Source organism: Ischnura elegans, chromosome 10 (genome assembly GCF_921293095.1).
Source record: "Ischnura elegans chromosome 10, ioIscEleg1.1, whole genome shotgun sequence".
NCBI classification, from domain to species: domain Eukaryota; kingdom Metazoa; phylum Arthropoda; class Insecta; order Odonata; family Coenagrionidae; genus Ischnura; species Ischnura elegans.
Window position 1 is genome coordinate 74,445,381 of NC_060255.1, and position 15,196 is coordinate 74,460,576.

The 15,196-nt window shown below is 38.1% G+C and overlaps 1 protein-coding gene across 1 annotated transcript; it reads right to left on the reverse strand.

Moving 5' to 3' along the window:
* Positions 1 to 1,036: 1,036 nt before the first annotated feature.
* On the reverse strand, positions 1,037 to 8,838 carry LOC124167093. Its single transcript, XM_046544882.1, has 3 exons — positions 8,611 to 8,838; positions 3,383 to 3,690; positions 1,037 to 1,916 (listed from the first exon to the last, which is right to left on the reverse strand). Exons 2-3 carry the CDS (start codon positions 3,608 to 3,610, stop codon positions 1,638 to 1,640), a joined length of 507 nt encoding a protein of 168 aa, XP_046400838.1. The 5' UTR covers positions 3,611 to 3,690; positions 8,611 to 8,838; the 3' UTR covers positions 1,037 to 1,637.
* Between the last annotated feature and the right edge of the window lie 6,358 nt (positions 8,839 to 15,196).

Sequence of the window (15,196 nt, forward strand, 5' to 3'; positions counted from 1 at the left end):
GTTCCCCGCGATAAGTTTGAAGTTAAAATAACTCCCAGATATACGACCAGACCATGCGAATCTACTATCTTCTATATTATTTCTACTGTATAGATACCTTTTTCTCAACTTATACGCAACCAAACTCTACAAATGAGGTACCAAAATGCACAGAATTTATCAGAGAACACGCGACGGCATATCTTACTTCCTAAATATTGCTATTGTCTCCTAAAATTGGTTTTTAAATAATTAAAAAAACTAAAACCGGTAAATATTCCTGACGTTAACGGCGCACTAACTGATACATTTGTTCATTTACGACAATATCTCGCATTCTTTAAATAACTTTTATCAAAATGCGGCTGGTTCCACATTCAAGTCTCCTGTTGATACGTAAGTATGAGTCATCATGTGCGTTTAACATAGGATAGTGTAATTTGTTGTGTTTAAAGAGGTCCTCTGACCTCAATTTGTACATGAACATTCCAATAAAATTTGTAAATAAGACCCTGCCTTTTTTTCTACATTTTAAAATTAGAAACGCGCCTATCCCTCTATGGACCTACATTGAAAAGAGCGGGGTAAGCCACGACCACCGAGAGGTCGTGGGTAAGCCCGCTGGGAGCGGGCGCAGCACTCTCGTATCTACAAACTTTCAACACACTATATTTGCGTAGGTGGATAGAAAAATGCTGCTCCTATGTTTGCAGAAACATGATTATTCTCCACTTCAAATCAAATTTTCGTTTGATATCACCATTTCAAAATATAAGAGAAAATTCAAATTAGGAAATTTAATTCATACACGCACTTCTACAACAAGGAGGTACCTCATGAGGTTGGCGTCCACCGATGACTCCAAAAAATACTTAAATCACTAATTAAGTCTTATTTCCACCACTCAAGATCTTGAAAATGGCATTATGTGCTGCAACCAAGGTTTTTGAAATAAAAGTTTGTGGAAATAAGACTAAATGATTTCATTTGGCCTATTATTAACAATTTCCAAAATATTTTAATTAAACTGTATCTTTTATTTAAGAAAATCAGTCGATTGCTTTAAGATAAATGTTATTTTATTAGCATGTCACTACACATCAATGAAATACTCGGCAATGGGTGGAAACCTTCAAGGCTTGATTCATCAATGAAGCAGACAAGACATGGTATTGACGCATTAAGATGGAGAGTAACAACATCAATGCCACAAGCATTAAAATACTTTTAACGCTAATTATCCTTTTTGTAGTTATTCCATGAGAGATATGATTGTATGTTTTTTGTTTTGCGTTAGGAATAAGCATAATATATGAGAATTAATAGATCACTTCAAAAGAGTAAAAAAATGAGGGAGATTCCAAAAAAAAACCCATTCAGTTTTTCATCAAGTCCGTAAATGATGCAACAGCGCCCCTCAATAATAAGACCAATAACTCATTTTTTTAACGTTGAAACTGTACCACTGTTTTAGCTATAAAACGTTTCGGTTTCACTATTTTAAAGACATGCTATTCCCAAGGTAAACCGTCAAAATGTACAACCTTATTCCATCTTCACCTTCAAAATAGCACAAAGAAATTCATAAAAAAATAAAATAATACATGATTTTTTCATTTAAGTGATTTAGTTGAAACATATCTAATCATTAATGCGCGTTAATTAATTTTGAGTCCTAAACTTGCTAATTCACACGTAAGTGTTTGGACATTATGGTTCATAATGTTGCCGTCGACTCTTCGACTGATTTTCCAGTTAACTTGAGAATCTGAAGTTGAAGGAGTCGGAATGTACTCCACTTCTGGGTCATCATTCGCCTGTCCGTCGGAGGGGTGGCTATGCGAAACAGCCTGCTTATCTTCCTCTGACATCAATCGCTGTAAGCACATTGCTGCAACTTTATCTTCACAATGCCTGTCGATAACTGGAGGTGTTGGCTGCGCAAGGAATCAGATAAAGCTGTTAGATAATATTTGCAGTTTTATACCCTGCCACAAAATATGTACACCATGCGAAAAATCCACGGAGAAAAAATCATTCGCCTTGACCAATCCTGGTCAAGGCACAATTTGTACATTGCGGGTGACTCCGTAAAGATATCACCGTGGATAGTATTCTTAAATTATGTACAACATGTTCTGTTAAACGCACGAAATCCGAAAAGGGTTATAAATAACTTCTGTAGATACAGACGGCTCAGTTAGAGAGTTCCATCACATAATTTTACGGAAAAGGAAGTCTATGATTAACAGCTCTCTTGGGTTTGCGACTTGAGAAATATTGAAATAAATACTTGCAATTTTCCACGATTATAAAATTTATTAAGACCAAGGTTTCAATGTTACAACATCATCTTCAATTCCTTACATTGAAGATGACGTAGGGACATTGAATCGTAGGTCGTAATAAATTTTATAATCTTGGAAAATTGTAAATATTTATTTCATTATGGAAAAATTCCACTCCATCACGCTTGAATCTTCGGATTTCACTTGAGAGATATTCGCTCACGGCCGCTTCAATAAAAGGTTACAAAAAAATCTCCTGAGGGTTCCAAAGAATAATTAATGAAAAGGAGTCCAATACTTGAAGTACTTCTCATAGAAAAGTGATAAGTATTTCTAGGTAAAATTTCTACGGCGGAGAAAATTTCAAAATTGTGAAAAAAAAACTATTCCAACATTACGATGGACTGATCACTCGGGCCATACGGAAAATGAGGGTCACATGTATTCCATATGTATAAATGTAAAACTTGAGCCTATAGGCAGTCTACCGCCAGTCGCTAACAGCAGTTGTATAACTTCTTATCCATCTACAAGTAATATCTTACTTCCTCAACTAATACTATTTTATTAAACGTCTATTCCGATATAATATGGAGGTTCTTATAAAGAATTACTTCACTCTACTTGATGCTGGCTTCCCTAACCAAAAAATAAACGCTACGATCTATTTAAAATACTGAAGTATTCCAAATTAATTCCATAAGCATATCACAAACACTAACGCACGAAATACTTTGACTTTAATTGGATATATTCCTAGGCAAATTACGATGGTAGAAAAAGTTCCAAAATTGTCAGGAAAAACATTCAAAATTGTAATATCCTTCTCACACAAACATAATGACAATTTTAGGAGGTAATTTAAAGCATTTCAAATTAAATTCATACGCATATCCAATCATTTATAGCCGAAACATTTTGGCCAAAGCTCATCTAATGAATGACCGTAAATAAATGCTGATTACCCGTGAATGTCCGCCAAATGAAGTGAAAAAATTCACAAAAACTACCACTCGCTCTGAAAAAGCATTTCGAACTCAAATGCTTCGATGCCACGGGAATTAGTTCGCAAAAGTAACTGCATAATCGTATTATATGTCAAGAACGAATCGCACCTTTTTCCTCGGAATCCTTTTCCGCACGTTACCTCTGCTGACGGTCTTCTTCGGTTTCCGCTTCTCTTCTTCAAATTCTTCCTTATCTGGCGCGGTCATTCGAATGATGGCCAACATCTTCCTCGAAGAGCGGATAAGAGAGCGAATCATGTAGGCGACTGAATCGAGATCATCACTGTTCCGCCAACGGCCACAGGATCGCCGAGGATGGAGCGATCGGGGTCGCATCTTCGTTCTTCTTTTCTATCAGTGCCAACCTGATAAAACTGATCACCTTTCCTCTCTTCGAAGCCAGTAGACTCCAGTTCCTTTCATGGAACAAGAGTATATGATTATATAACCATAGAGTAAGTATATACTTACTCTATGATATAACACATCGGAAAAGTTACAAAACTAATTAATTTCGGCACTTTTAATACCGTAAACAGCGGTTACTTTGTGAAATATGATTTAATGCTTTCCCGGCGAATAATGTGGGTAAACTTTTCTCGGGATTCCCACCGGGTTAATGTTTTTATATCGGCCAACGTTTCAAGTACCGTCTCGGCACTCATCTTCAGGGCTGAATATTCAATTAATTGTTTGAGGCGTAACTTGGTGAAAGCGATTCATAATTAAATTAAGAAAGAAGAACTTTGTACTTTCACATTAATATTTAATCACGACCATGGTTTCAACGTTAGACGTCATCATCAGGTGAACTCTACAGAGGTCCATCACATCCTTTTATACCAGGCTAGGAGGGGGAGGGAGGAAGGTAATTAGGTTGAAAGGATTGGTTAACAGAGAAGAGGGAGGGGGGAAAAAAACCTTGGTCATGTGGTATGGAAGAAGTTAGGGGGAGGAGGCTCCCTTATGGGGGGCACGGCAAGTGGAGGGGGGGGGGTTCAGGTGAGAGAGAGAGAGAGGCCGAAGAGTTCGTCATGTCATTAGCCCAGGAATTTAGGAGTGGGAGGCTTAAAAGAGGGGAATGGTAGTCATACAAAAATTCGTTTACAATGTTGTCATTGGAACGTACGTGCTGCAAAATTTCCATTTGTTCCAAAGCGTCTAATCTAGGTCCTTTAGGTTCATAATGAAGCACTTCAAACACAAAATCACTTTGATGATTGTTATCTAACAAATGTATAGCAAATTGTGAAGTAGTCTTTTTATTTCTCTGGCAGGCTTGATGTTCTTTTACCCGCTCTTGAAATTGTCGCCCCGTTTGCCCAACATACACCGCGTTGCATTCACATTTTAGTCTATACACCCCACTCCTTTCTTCTCTTGGGATGGGATCTTTGGTGAGGGAAAGAATGTTCCTGAGGTTGGATTTATTGTAAAACGCAACTTTAATTTTATCCTTGGGCACCTTTTTGTATATCTTCGGCCCAATGTCCTTTAAAAAAAGGATTCTACGCCACTTGGCCGTGGATTCTTGTCGCGTTCGGGATCCATAAATTTCTCCCACTGCTTGTTTTTTTAATTGTTTCCGATATAAGCTATCAATTAACTGTTCGTTGTATCCGTTATTTTTAGCAATTAGTTTAATTGTGTTTAATTCCTCATTGAACTTGGCAGGGGACATCGGAATATGCAGCAACCTATGTAACATGCTGTGAAAGGCTGATAACTTGTGGGAAAAACAATGTCTTGAACTGGAGTGGATCACTTGGTCCGTATAGGAGTTTTTCCGAAAGACTGAAAACTCGAGGTGATTGTTGACTTTAGTGACTTTAAGATCTAGGAAGTTGAGAGAGTTATTTTCTTCTATTTCGTAAGTGAAATTCAAATTGCGGTCCAAAGAATTCAAAAAAGATAGGAACATTTTTAGTTGTCTTATTGAGCCAGTCCAAATACAAAACACATCGTCCACATATCGATGCCAGGATAGCACATTTTTGGTCTGTGGATTATTGGGGGAAAACAGGTTCCTTTCGAAAAAGTCCATATATATGTCCGCCAGGAGAGGGGATAAAGGAGAGCCCATGGCCAATCCATTGGGCTGTTCATAAAATACACCGTTAAATTTGAAATAATTTTGAGACACACAAATCTTCAATAGATCACACAAGTCACTTATAATGGGAGCTGCCACACGTTTCTGGACGAGAATAGATTCTGCTATGTCTACGGCTTCTTTGGGTGGGACACAGGTGAAGAGATTGCACACATCAAAAGACACTAACAAGCACTTATTGGGGATATCAATTTTAGAGACGTGTTGGATGAAGTCAATGGCGTTAGTAACTCCATACTTAGGGGTAAACTTTGAGTGGTGTCTTAGTACACAGTTGAGTTTTTTCGCCAAGAGGTAGCTTGGAGCCATGACGTTGGAAACAACGGGTCTAATTGGACTATCACTCTTGTGAATTTTAGGAAGCCCAAAAAAACGTGGAGCTGAGGGGTTCATTTGGTGTAACCTATTCACTTCATTCCACTTAAATAACACTGAAACTGATTTTAAGGCTCTTTTGCACTCTATTTGGAACTTGGCAGTCGGATCTGTCGGCAATTCTTTGATCCCATTGTCTCGTATGAACTGTTCACATTTCTCTAAGTAATCTTCTTTATCCATAATCACAACTGCGTTCCCCTTGTCAGCTTTCTGAATAACTAGCTGTTCTGACCTAAGAGTACACTTAATCGAGTTAAGAGTTTCAAATTCTGGGTATCGTCTCTTCACCTTTGATTCATGAACTATAAACCTATTTAACTCCTGGGCAATGAAATGCTTCACATGCATATTGTCTTTCTGGAGAGCTATGTCACAATCCACTGCTAAATTCTTAACGTCCTTCACGGAAATGGGGATATTTGGCACGTATTTCAAGCCCTTTTCTAATAAGGTCACTTCATTTGGCTTAAAGGAGTGTTTAGACAGATTTACGATTCGTGGTCCGAAAGAATGGGCGTCCACCACTGGTTGATCCGCGACGGTTTGTTTGGTACTAGACGTCTGCTTCGTCTTAAGGGCCTCCAACTTGCGCAGAATGGTGGCTCTCTTTTCAAAGGCAATTTCACTACTTTTTTGGCGAACTAAGTCATCTAAAATCAACCACTCAATCCAGTGAAGATCGCGAGTGAGCTCCACGTATAGAAGAAACAGGTAATGGGAAATAGCGTCTCTTTTCACATACCACTCATGTAACTCCCTTTTGAGCCAAGTCCTCTTGGCTGCGTTGACTGCAAAGGAGCCCGCTGAAGACCGGGGTTCCTTCCACTGGCGGTTGATGTAATTAGGGATGATGTTGTGGTTGATGCACTGGCTGTTGAAAAAGATGTTTAGGGCTGCGATCCGGTACTTTATGGAAAGTCTCCTGTAGAGGCTGGCCTTAACTGCGTTACTAGCGCACTTGATAAAATTAATTGTTTGAGGCGTAACTTGGTGAAAGCGATTCATAATTAAATTAAGAAAGAAGAACTTTGTACTTTCACATTAATATTTAATCACGACCATGGTTTCAACGTTAGACGTCATCATCAGGTGAACTCTACAGAGGTCCATCACATCCTTTTATACCAGGCTAGGAGGGGGAGGGAGGAAGGTAATTAGGTTGAAAGGATTGGTTAACAGAGAAGAGGGAGGGGGGAAAAAAACCTTGGTCATGTGGTATGGAAGAAGTTAGGGGGAGGAGGCTCCCTTATGGGGGGCACGGCAAGTGGAGGGGGGGGGGTTCAGGTGAGAGAGAGAGAGAGGCCGAAGAGTTCGTCATGTCATTAGCCCAGGAATTTAGGAGTGGGAGGCTTAAAAGAGGGGAATGGTAGTCATACAAAAATTCGTTTACAATGTTGTCATTGGAACGTACGTGCTGCAAAATTTCCATTTGTTCCAAAGCGTCTAATCTAGGTCCTTAGGTTCATAATGAAGCACTTCAAACACAAAATCACTTTGATGATTGTTATCTAACAAATGTATAGCAAATTGTGAAGTAGTCTTTTTATTTCTCTGGCAGGCTTGATGTTCTTTTACCCGCTCTTGAAATTGTCGCCCCGTTTGCCCAACATACACCGCGTTGCATTCACATTTTAGTCTATACACCCCACTCCTTTCTTCTCTTGGGATGGGATCTTTGGTGAGGGAAAGAATGTTCCTGAGGTTGGATTTATTGTAAAACGCAACTTTAATTTTATCCTTGGGCACCTTTTTGTATATCTTCGGCCCAATGTCCTTTAAAAAAAGGATTCTACGCCACTTGGCCGTGGATTCTTGTCGCGTTCGGGATCCATAAATTTCTCCCACTGCTTGTTTTTTTAATTGTTTCCGATATAAGCTATCAATTAACTGTTCGTTGTATCCGTTATTTTTAGCAATTAGTTTAATTGTGTTTAATTCCTCATTGAACTTGGCAGGGGACATCGGAATATGCAGCAACCTATGTAACATGCTGTGAAAGGCTGATAACTTGTGGGAAAAACAATGTCTTGAACTGGAGTGGATCACTTGGTCCGTATAGGAGTTTTTCCGAAAGACTGAAAACTCGAGGTGATTGTTGACTTTAGTGACTTTAAGATCTAGGAAGTTGAGAGAGTTATTTTCTTCTATTTCGACTACCATTCCCCTCTTTTAAGCCTCCCACTCCTAAATTCCTGGGCTAATGACATGACGAACTCTTCGGCCTCTCTCTCTCTCTCACCTGAACCCCCCCCCCTCCACTTGCCGTGCCCCCCATAAGGGAGCCTCCTCCCCCTAACTTCTTCCATACCACATGACCAAGGTTTTTTTCCCCCCTCCCTCTTCTCTGTTAACCAATCCTTTCAACCTAATTACCTTCCTCCCTCCCCCTCCTAGCCTGGTATAAAAGGATGTGATGGACCTCTGTAGAGTTCACCTGATGATGACGTCTAACGTTGAAACCATGGTCGTGATTAAATATTAATGTGAAAGTACAAAGTTCTTCTTTCTTAATTTAATGCTGAATATTCAGTTACTTGACAGACGGTACTTGAAACATTGGCCGATATAAAAACATTAACCCGGTGGGAATCCCGAGAAAAGTTTACCCACAGCGGTTACTTTGACCAAATTTTATTTCTCTAATGGCCGGTCTCATAATGTCCGATCAATTTTAACCGGAAAAAATTACACAAAAGTCGTCTTATTTTATTAATATCGTCAAATTATTTTATATCCAGCATTGTAGACCTCGGCCGCCACGAAAAATGATGCCATCGACAGGCCTAAACTCGGGTTTTTAATACTTAGGAAAAATAAAAACCGATCCCTACTTTTAATTCCTCACCTTATCTGAAAGATCCATTTAGTAGATAATGTTTTCATTTCGTTGATGAAATTTTTCATCACAAGAAGAATAATTCAGCTCGTATCTGCATATCTCACCTCGAGTGTTAAGTATCAAGCACTTATGATCTTAAATCACTAGAATATCATGATAAATTATGACCTGAGATTATTCTTCTCAGTTCTATCCTAAAACTCACTCGTAAATCAAAATAATAACGGTACAGTCACCTTAGAAACGTCCTTAATAAGTTCATCTAAACAAAGGTACTGTTACGAAATCAAACACTTGATTTTTCGCTTGAGTACCTCGCGTTAATTCAAAACTTAGCGAAATTTTAATCATAACCCTAACACCCCTTCATTCAATTATAGAAACAGGCGTGACTAAAAGGGAGGTCCCACAAGACCCGGCTCTTCCACCCCCGAAAATGAGGAATATTATCATAAATATATTTTGATCAGTATTGTAAGATGGTGTTATCCGTTTGAAATAAATAAATCAAAAATTAGGTACCGTAAACTCGATTATTTCAATGAATCACGCGAACAGCTATTGCAGTTCTTCCCATCCTACTACTAGTACTTTCGTACTTTCTTAATTTTACATTGATTAAAAGATTATTCACTTGGATACCTTTATTTAAAATTACTAATAGATTTTGGGGTAACGGTATACTTTTATCGAAATGCTAATTTTCGTCGGATCCTCACCAAACTTAGGATATTTTACACTCTAAACTTTACTATGGGTGAGCGAAAGTGCTGTCATGAAAATATGACTAATACGGTATTTCTCGTGATTTCGGTAGGGTAACTTTTAAAATATAAGACATATGATTCCCACTGATACGATAATAACACATGGGAAATCGGGTACCTGAATGGTTACACGACTATCAATACTGGAACTCTATCAACTATAACGAGTATCAATGGGGGAACTGAATTAACTATACTGGAAATCGAGGGCAGGCTATCATTTTCGTTCAAAATACGGAGAAGTGGACTTTTTACACTCAAATTTTTCCTTTAAAGGAATTTTTATATACATTTAAAGGAATAATTAGATTTTGATTCCTCATTTTTACCATTTTCTTTACTTGCTACGATACAAATAAAATTTATTAAAGCTTCGTCATAATTTTTACTCAACCTCTTAAACATTTTAACACATAATACCACGGAAAACTTGTGCATTTTTTATAGAATTTTCTATTTTTAAGCAGGTATCAAACTAATTCATATGTAATATGTTCCTATCTCTAAAAATATGAAGTAACTCTCAGATAAGCGAGCATTATGTAGAACGGCAATATTCAATATCGAGCACTTCCTGGGTAAATACTCATATGATGTCGGTATCGCAAGATTTACGAAAACAAACATGCGTAATATGTATTTGAGTATGCTTAAAAAACTCCTGTTAGGAGATATCTTTTAACTTTCGTAGACTTTTACTAGACACTTCCGAAGTCATACCGACAAAATATAAATCTTGCTATTCACACTTCAACATTAAAAACCAATGAGAATATTAGATTTTTAACGACTGAAACTATATTGATGGTGTGAGGTTTGCCAAATAAAAAATTACAAGATTTTTTGCCGCCTTTTGCATCACGGCATACTCACCAAAATGTGTTAATCAACCAGCAGGGCTTTTACGCGATGTGGGTGGCATACATTCCAGGCGCACACGCGGCCCGTAATTAAACAATAAACAAGTGAGAAAGTCCACAAGGATAATGAAAAACAAGATTTCCGTTCGTTCCATCGGGATTAAAATTCTGGTAAAAATGTATAGTGTAAGTAAAAAATTCAAAGCAAAAGTGAATTAAAAGTCGTAAATGAGATTGAAAAGCATAGTACAGCCTAGTCAAAACTGGTGGGTGTCTCCAACAGAAGTTAGCTTTTAGCTCTTGCAGAGATTTATCGCGTCTCACAATGGTTCATTTATCAAATTTGAGGAATTTATTCTGCTTGCTCATTCCCATATTTAGCATACCTAACACTTTTTAAGAACTTTTTGATTGTTTTAATCTGAGACACGGTAGGGATTTCAGTTCTAATTTTTGCGAGGAATATGTATGAGAGGCAAAGTAAAAAGAATGGAGATTGTTGGAAAGAATTTGAGACTGTTTTAGAATTTGAGATTGTATTCAATGTAAGCCTACATGTATTGCAATAACAGGTAGACTGTAGGTGTAATGGTGGAAAAGTTGGCTAAACTGAAAAAACAATAAAATAACCTATTGTGATCTAAATTCAATGCTAGAATCTGCACCTAGGAGACTATTACGAAGGCAATATCTTTCGATTATTTCAGATAAGCAAATAATTGGATGACAATTAGTACCAGTTCTATGATTATTTCAGGGCCGCCAATACTTGCAAGGCATCGCTTAAAGAATTATCGACTTAAAGAAAAGCTAGCGATGTGATTTCGTGATGCTTCCACCAAAATTCTATCTCATACCAAGAAGTATTTCAGTTCAATGCAAATAATTACCATCACAATAGATCATCTCCCAATTTATAATATTTTCAGGATAATAGAACTACGGACCCTTAGTAAGCAAAACATTGCCTCTCCTTTGCTTGTTAACTGTGACACCAACATTAACCACTACAAAACCTTCATAAACCAATTTCAACAATTTCACATTAGTGGTAGTCTAAAAGTGGTTCTATTGGAGTTCTGCAGAATTAACAACTGTTACATTTTAGTTCGATTTTTATACTTAAACACTAGATAGTTCAATCTTACATCTAAAAGAAGAAGGAGACATAAACTCATGATATTGTCAATCAACAAATCATTTATCATTCAACTATTTTAATAGCGAGCCATCAGAGCCGCCTATGCACTGAAAACCTCTTAGTTCATCAAAGAAAAACTTTGCTGATAAGTGAAATTATTTGTTTTCAAGAGGAAAATATATTAAAGGCTTTTTTCATCAGACCATAATACAGTTTATAAATTCGCAATTAAAATACCCATGCTCAGCACATTTTTCATAAATACCATAGCCATAACAACCATAAATTTGCAAGTTAGTCTACTTACGACCAGATGAATCTGATACAAATGATTTGTTTTTCCTTTCGAGTAAATAGTACATCCATACCCTTTTACTTCAAGCTCAAGTATGAAGTCAACAATGAAAGGATTTACTCATTGGTAACAGTAAAAGATTTTCCTTCAGTTTTTGTGCATCAGCCCAAACAATTTTCGAGGAATTTTTCTATTGCATACATAAAAGGTTTTACTCCTGTTTGTGCATAGGGCTTCATAATCCTGTTGTTGTTTAATATTTTACTCCTATTTTTGCATTCATTTTAACGATTTTTCAAATTAATTGCACTATAAAAACAAAGACAGATTTACATTCTTTCATGATAAAAAAATCTATTCCACAATAATTATTCACAACAAATTTACAGTAAGAGAATGTCTTTGATGTGTGTTATCAAAGTGGACAACATGTTAACGGAGCCCAGATTGGAGTTTAGCTTATGTTCACCACGTGGTTTGATGGAAGTGAGAGATGAACCTGAAAAAACCAGAGACTTCGTGGGAGGAAGTATTTAAAATGATACATGATAATGATGGCATTAGAATAGATCAACCAAGTGAATAATAAAAAAGAACTAAGAAGAGTGGGCGAAATGACAACTAGCTATTCTCCAAATCCCAAAAAGGAAACAACTTTATCAGTCATATCTTGAGGCATGATGGTCTGATGATGATAATCGTCAGACAACTGGATCGGAAGATTGGCAAGGGAAGGCTACTGATTTAACACGTTGCATACGGATGGCGAGAATTCTCGTCATTTTTTTCCCGAACGTTCCGGACGGATGACGAAGATTCTCGTCATTTACGCGCGTCAACCTAAACAATTTTAAAGCATACAATACGTATTCGTTAGTTCATTTTCAGTTCTTGTTCGTTATTCATAATGAATTGATGCATCATAACGTTTGATTGGGTAAAGTTATATTCTAAACATTAGCTTACCCCGGTACGCAACGTGTTAATATATGGACAGGAGAGGACAGAGGCCACAGAATGGGTGAATATAAGAGAAAATAATTAGGTGATAGGGGAATTGAAAGGAGGGCTACATTAGGATTTTCAGCTGCTTATAATGATCAAAGTTAACCTGGCTACTTCCATAGTTCTCAATTTTTATATATTTTTGAAATAACAGGCTAAAACAAAGATTAAGTTAAAGCAAAAACTAACACAATACTGGCTTAATAAAATTATAGCAAGTTAAGCAAAAAAACGGGACTAAAATCTATCCAATTCTCATCAGTGGCGCCGACTCCATGGGGCATGATGGGGCCCGAGCCCCCTCAAAAATTGGTTACGGGTGAGACGAAAAAATGTGTCAGGCTTGTCGATTTTCCGCGGAGTGTCCAGATATCGAGATTTGAGTTGTCAGGGTTCTAATATTGATCATATGACTCTTATAAAATGCTTAAAAAACTAAAAACTCGCTACTTATAAAATTTCCTGGGGCAAGATCCCCGGTTTGGGCCCCCCCAATATTTTTTCTAAGTCGGCACCCCTGATTCTCATCGAAGGTGAAAGTTTGGTCTTCATAATAGGTAGTACATATTTTGCTCTTTACAGTCATTAACGCCATATTCAATCCAAAGGGTTGTTTGTATAGATGAGGGTAGATCAAATTCAAAATATTTTAACAGCCAGACACCTTTTTCTTCTTTCCATATATGTACATGAAGTTTGTAGTGTGCCAGTCTGCCTGTTTTGAAGGCAGTGGCGGCACGTGCGTATACGCATGTTAGCAAGTGCACACCCAAAAATGAATGAATTATAAAAGAAAACTATTCCTTTAAAACGAGAAGGATAAAAATCCTGTCTACATATGCAAGAAACATGAAGCTCCGAACGCTACAGCTATAACCTTTTCGAATTCACCGCTCTACAAGTGTGCGATCCCGTGGCATCGCGCCGGGCGCATTTTCGGTCTATGCGATTGCTTGAGGGTGCTCTGGCGGGACGAAGTAAGCGGGGGGGGGTATGCACTGTTCAAATGGGTGATGGGAGCAGACTCAAAACGATGCGAGTGCGCACGCGCATAGTTTTGGTGAGTGACTCGCAGGTAGTGTAGTGGTGTAGCCGCCACCTACACTACCTGCACCCAGGATCCTAGTCCGCCTACAGAGTCATCTGTATGGCCGTTTTCTACAACACTTCCTCATGGGGTGTAAGGAAAGGAGAATGAATTTCACCTACCGTTAGTTGTAAAGGTGTGTTTAGAATAATTATTTTCATGCATGCTAAAATTATTTCTGTTCATGCAATTTTATGGGTAGAATATACCAGTGATATGTTTTGCTTGCTATGTATTCTATTACGACGAAATATGATGCTCGTGGATTAGTATTAACATAATATAATTAAATCATCCTATATCTGCTCTAATGCACACCCTAGATAAATTACCACCAGCCGCCACTGGTTGAAGGTAAACTTCATGGCCCCTTGCCCATGACTAACTATGGTGAGTTTCGAGAGCAGTAGGAAGTGAATTCATTGATTGAAGTCAAAGAGGTCCACTCACGTTGAATGCAAAAATAAAATGCAGTCCACCGACACAAGATAAAGCAATGCTTGGGCAAAGGACATTCACCACATTCCAGCAGCAAGAAGGTAATCGATGGCTGGAGTCGAAGTGGTCTGGTGTCATTAAACAAAAAATTCATGCAAGTAGGTGCACATCATCAGACGAGTACATTTGTGCTTGCATGATACAATGCATGCTTCTGAAAATACATCATGTCGTTTGAGTTCAACACAGAATTTCTGCACGCACATTTTATTCTTTGTCCCAGCAGTTTAGCAAGACATTGTGTAAAGGGGTAAAGGAGTAAAAAAATGTTCAAAAACGAACCAAAAACAGCCTGCCCACAAAACAGTGAGACAAACAGTGGCAAGCCACAATAAATTCCTGCCTCCCCACTGTAGTGGTTCTCCTTTTCAAAACTCTAGCGAAGGAGAGCCAGGCACTGGCATGCCACAATTGATCCCATGTCCCCCAAAAACCATTTAACCATTTCTTACTACTGGCCCATGATTTTTGCGACTGGACCATAATTCTCATGATTGGACTATGGAAAGCAACAAGGTAACAACCGGTAGCCCAACAAGGCCAACCTGGGCTCAGAGCACGCAAGTTGGCACTGTTAGTCTGGGCATTAGTTCTCATATCTTCAGGTTAGGCATGTAGCCAGGGTGGAGGGGGAGTTTTAGGGGGTTTCAGCTCTCCCCCTCAACCCCCACCAAATTTTTTTATGGCCCATTGTGGTGACTGCCCACAACAAATCCACTGAGGAAATCACTAGCCCAGGGCAGTGGCGTAGCCAGGGGGGAGGTCCCCCGGACCCCTCCAAAATATAAAAATGCAATCATTTTCCCTAATAACAGAACACAAAATATTGAAAAATCATGAATTTAAAATATATTTCTATATCAAATTAAGTTATTTTGATTATGAAAAGTGTTAAAATTACATATGAAGTTTAAAACTCTCTATGTACTTAGTACCCTG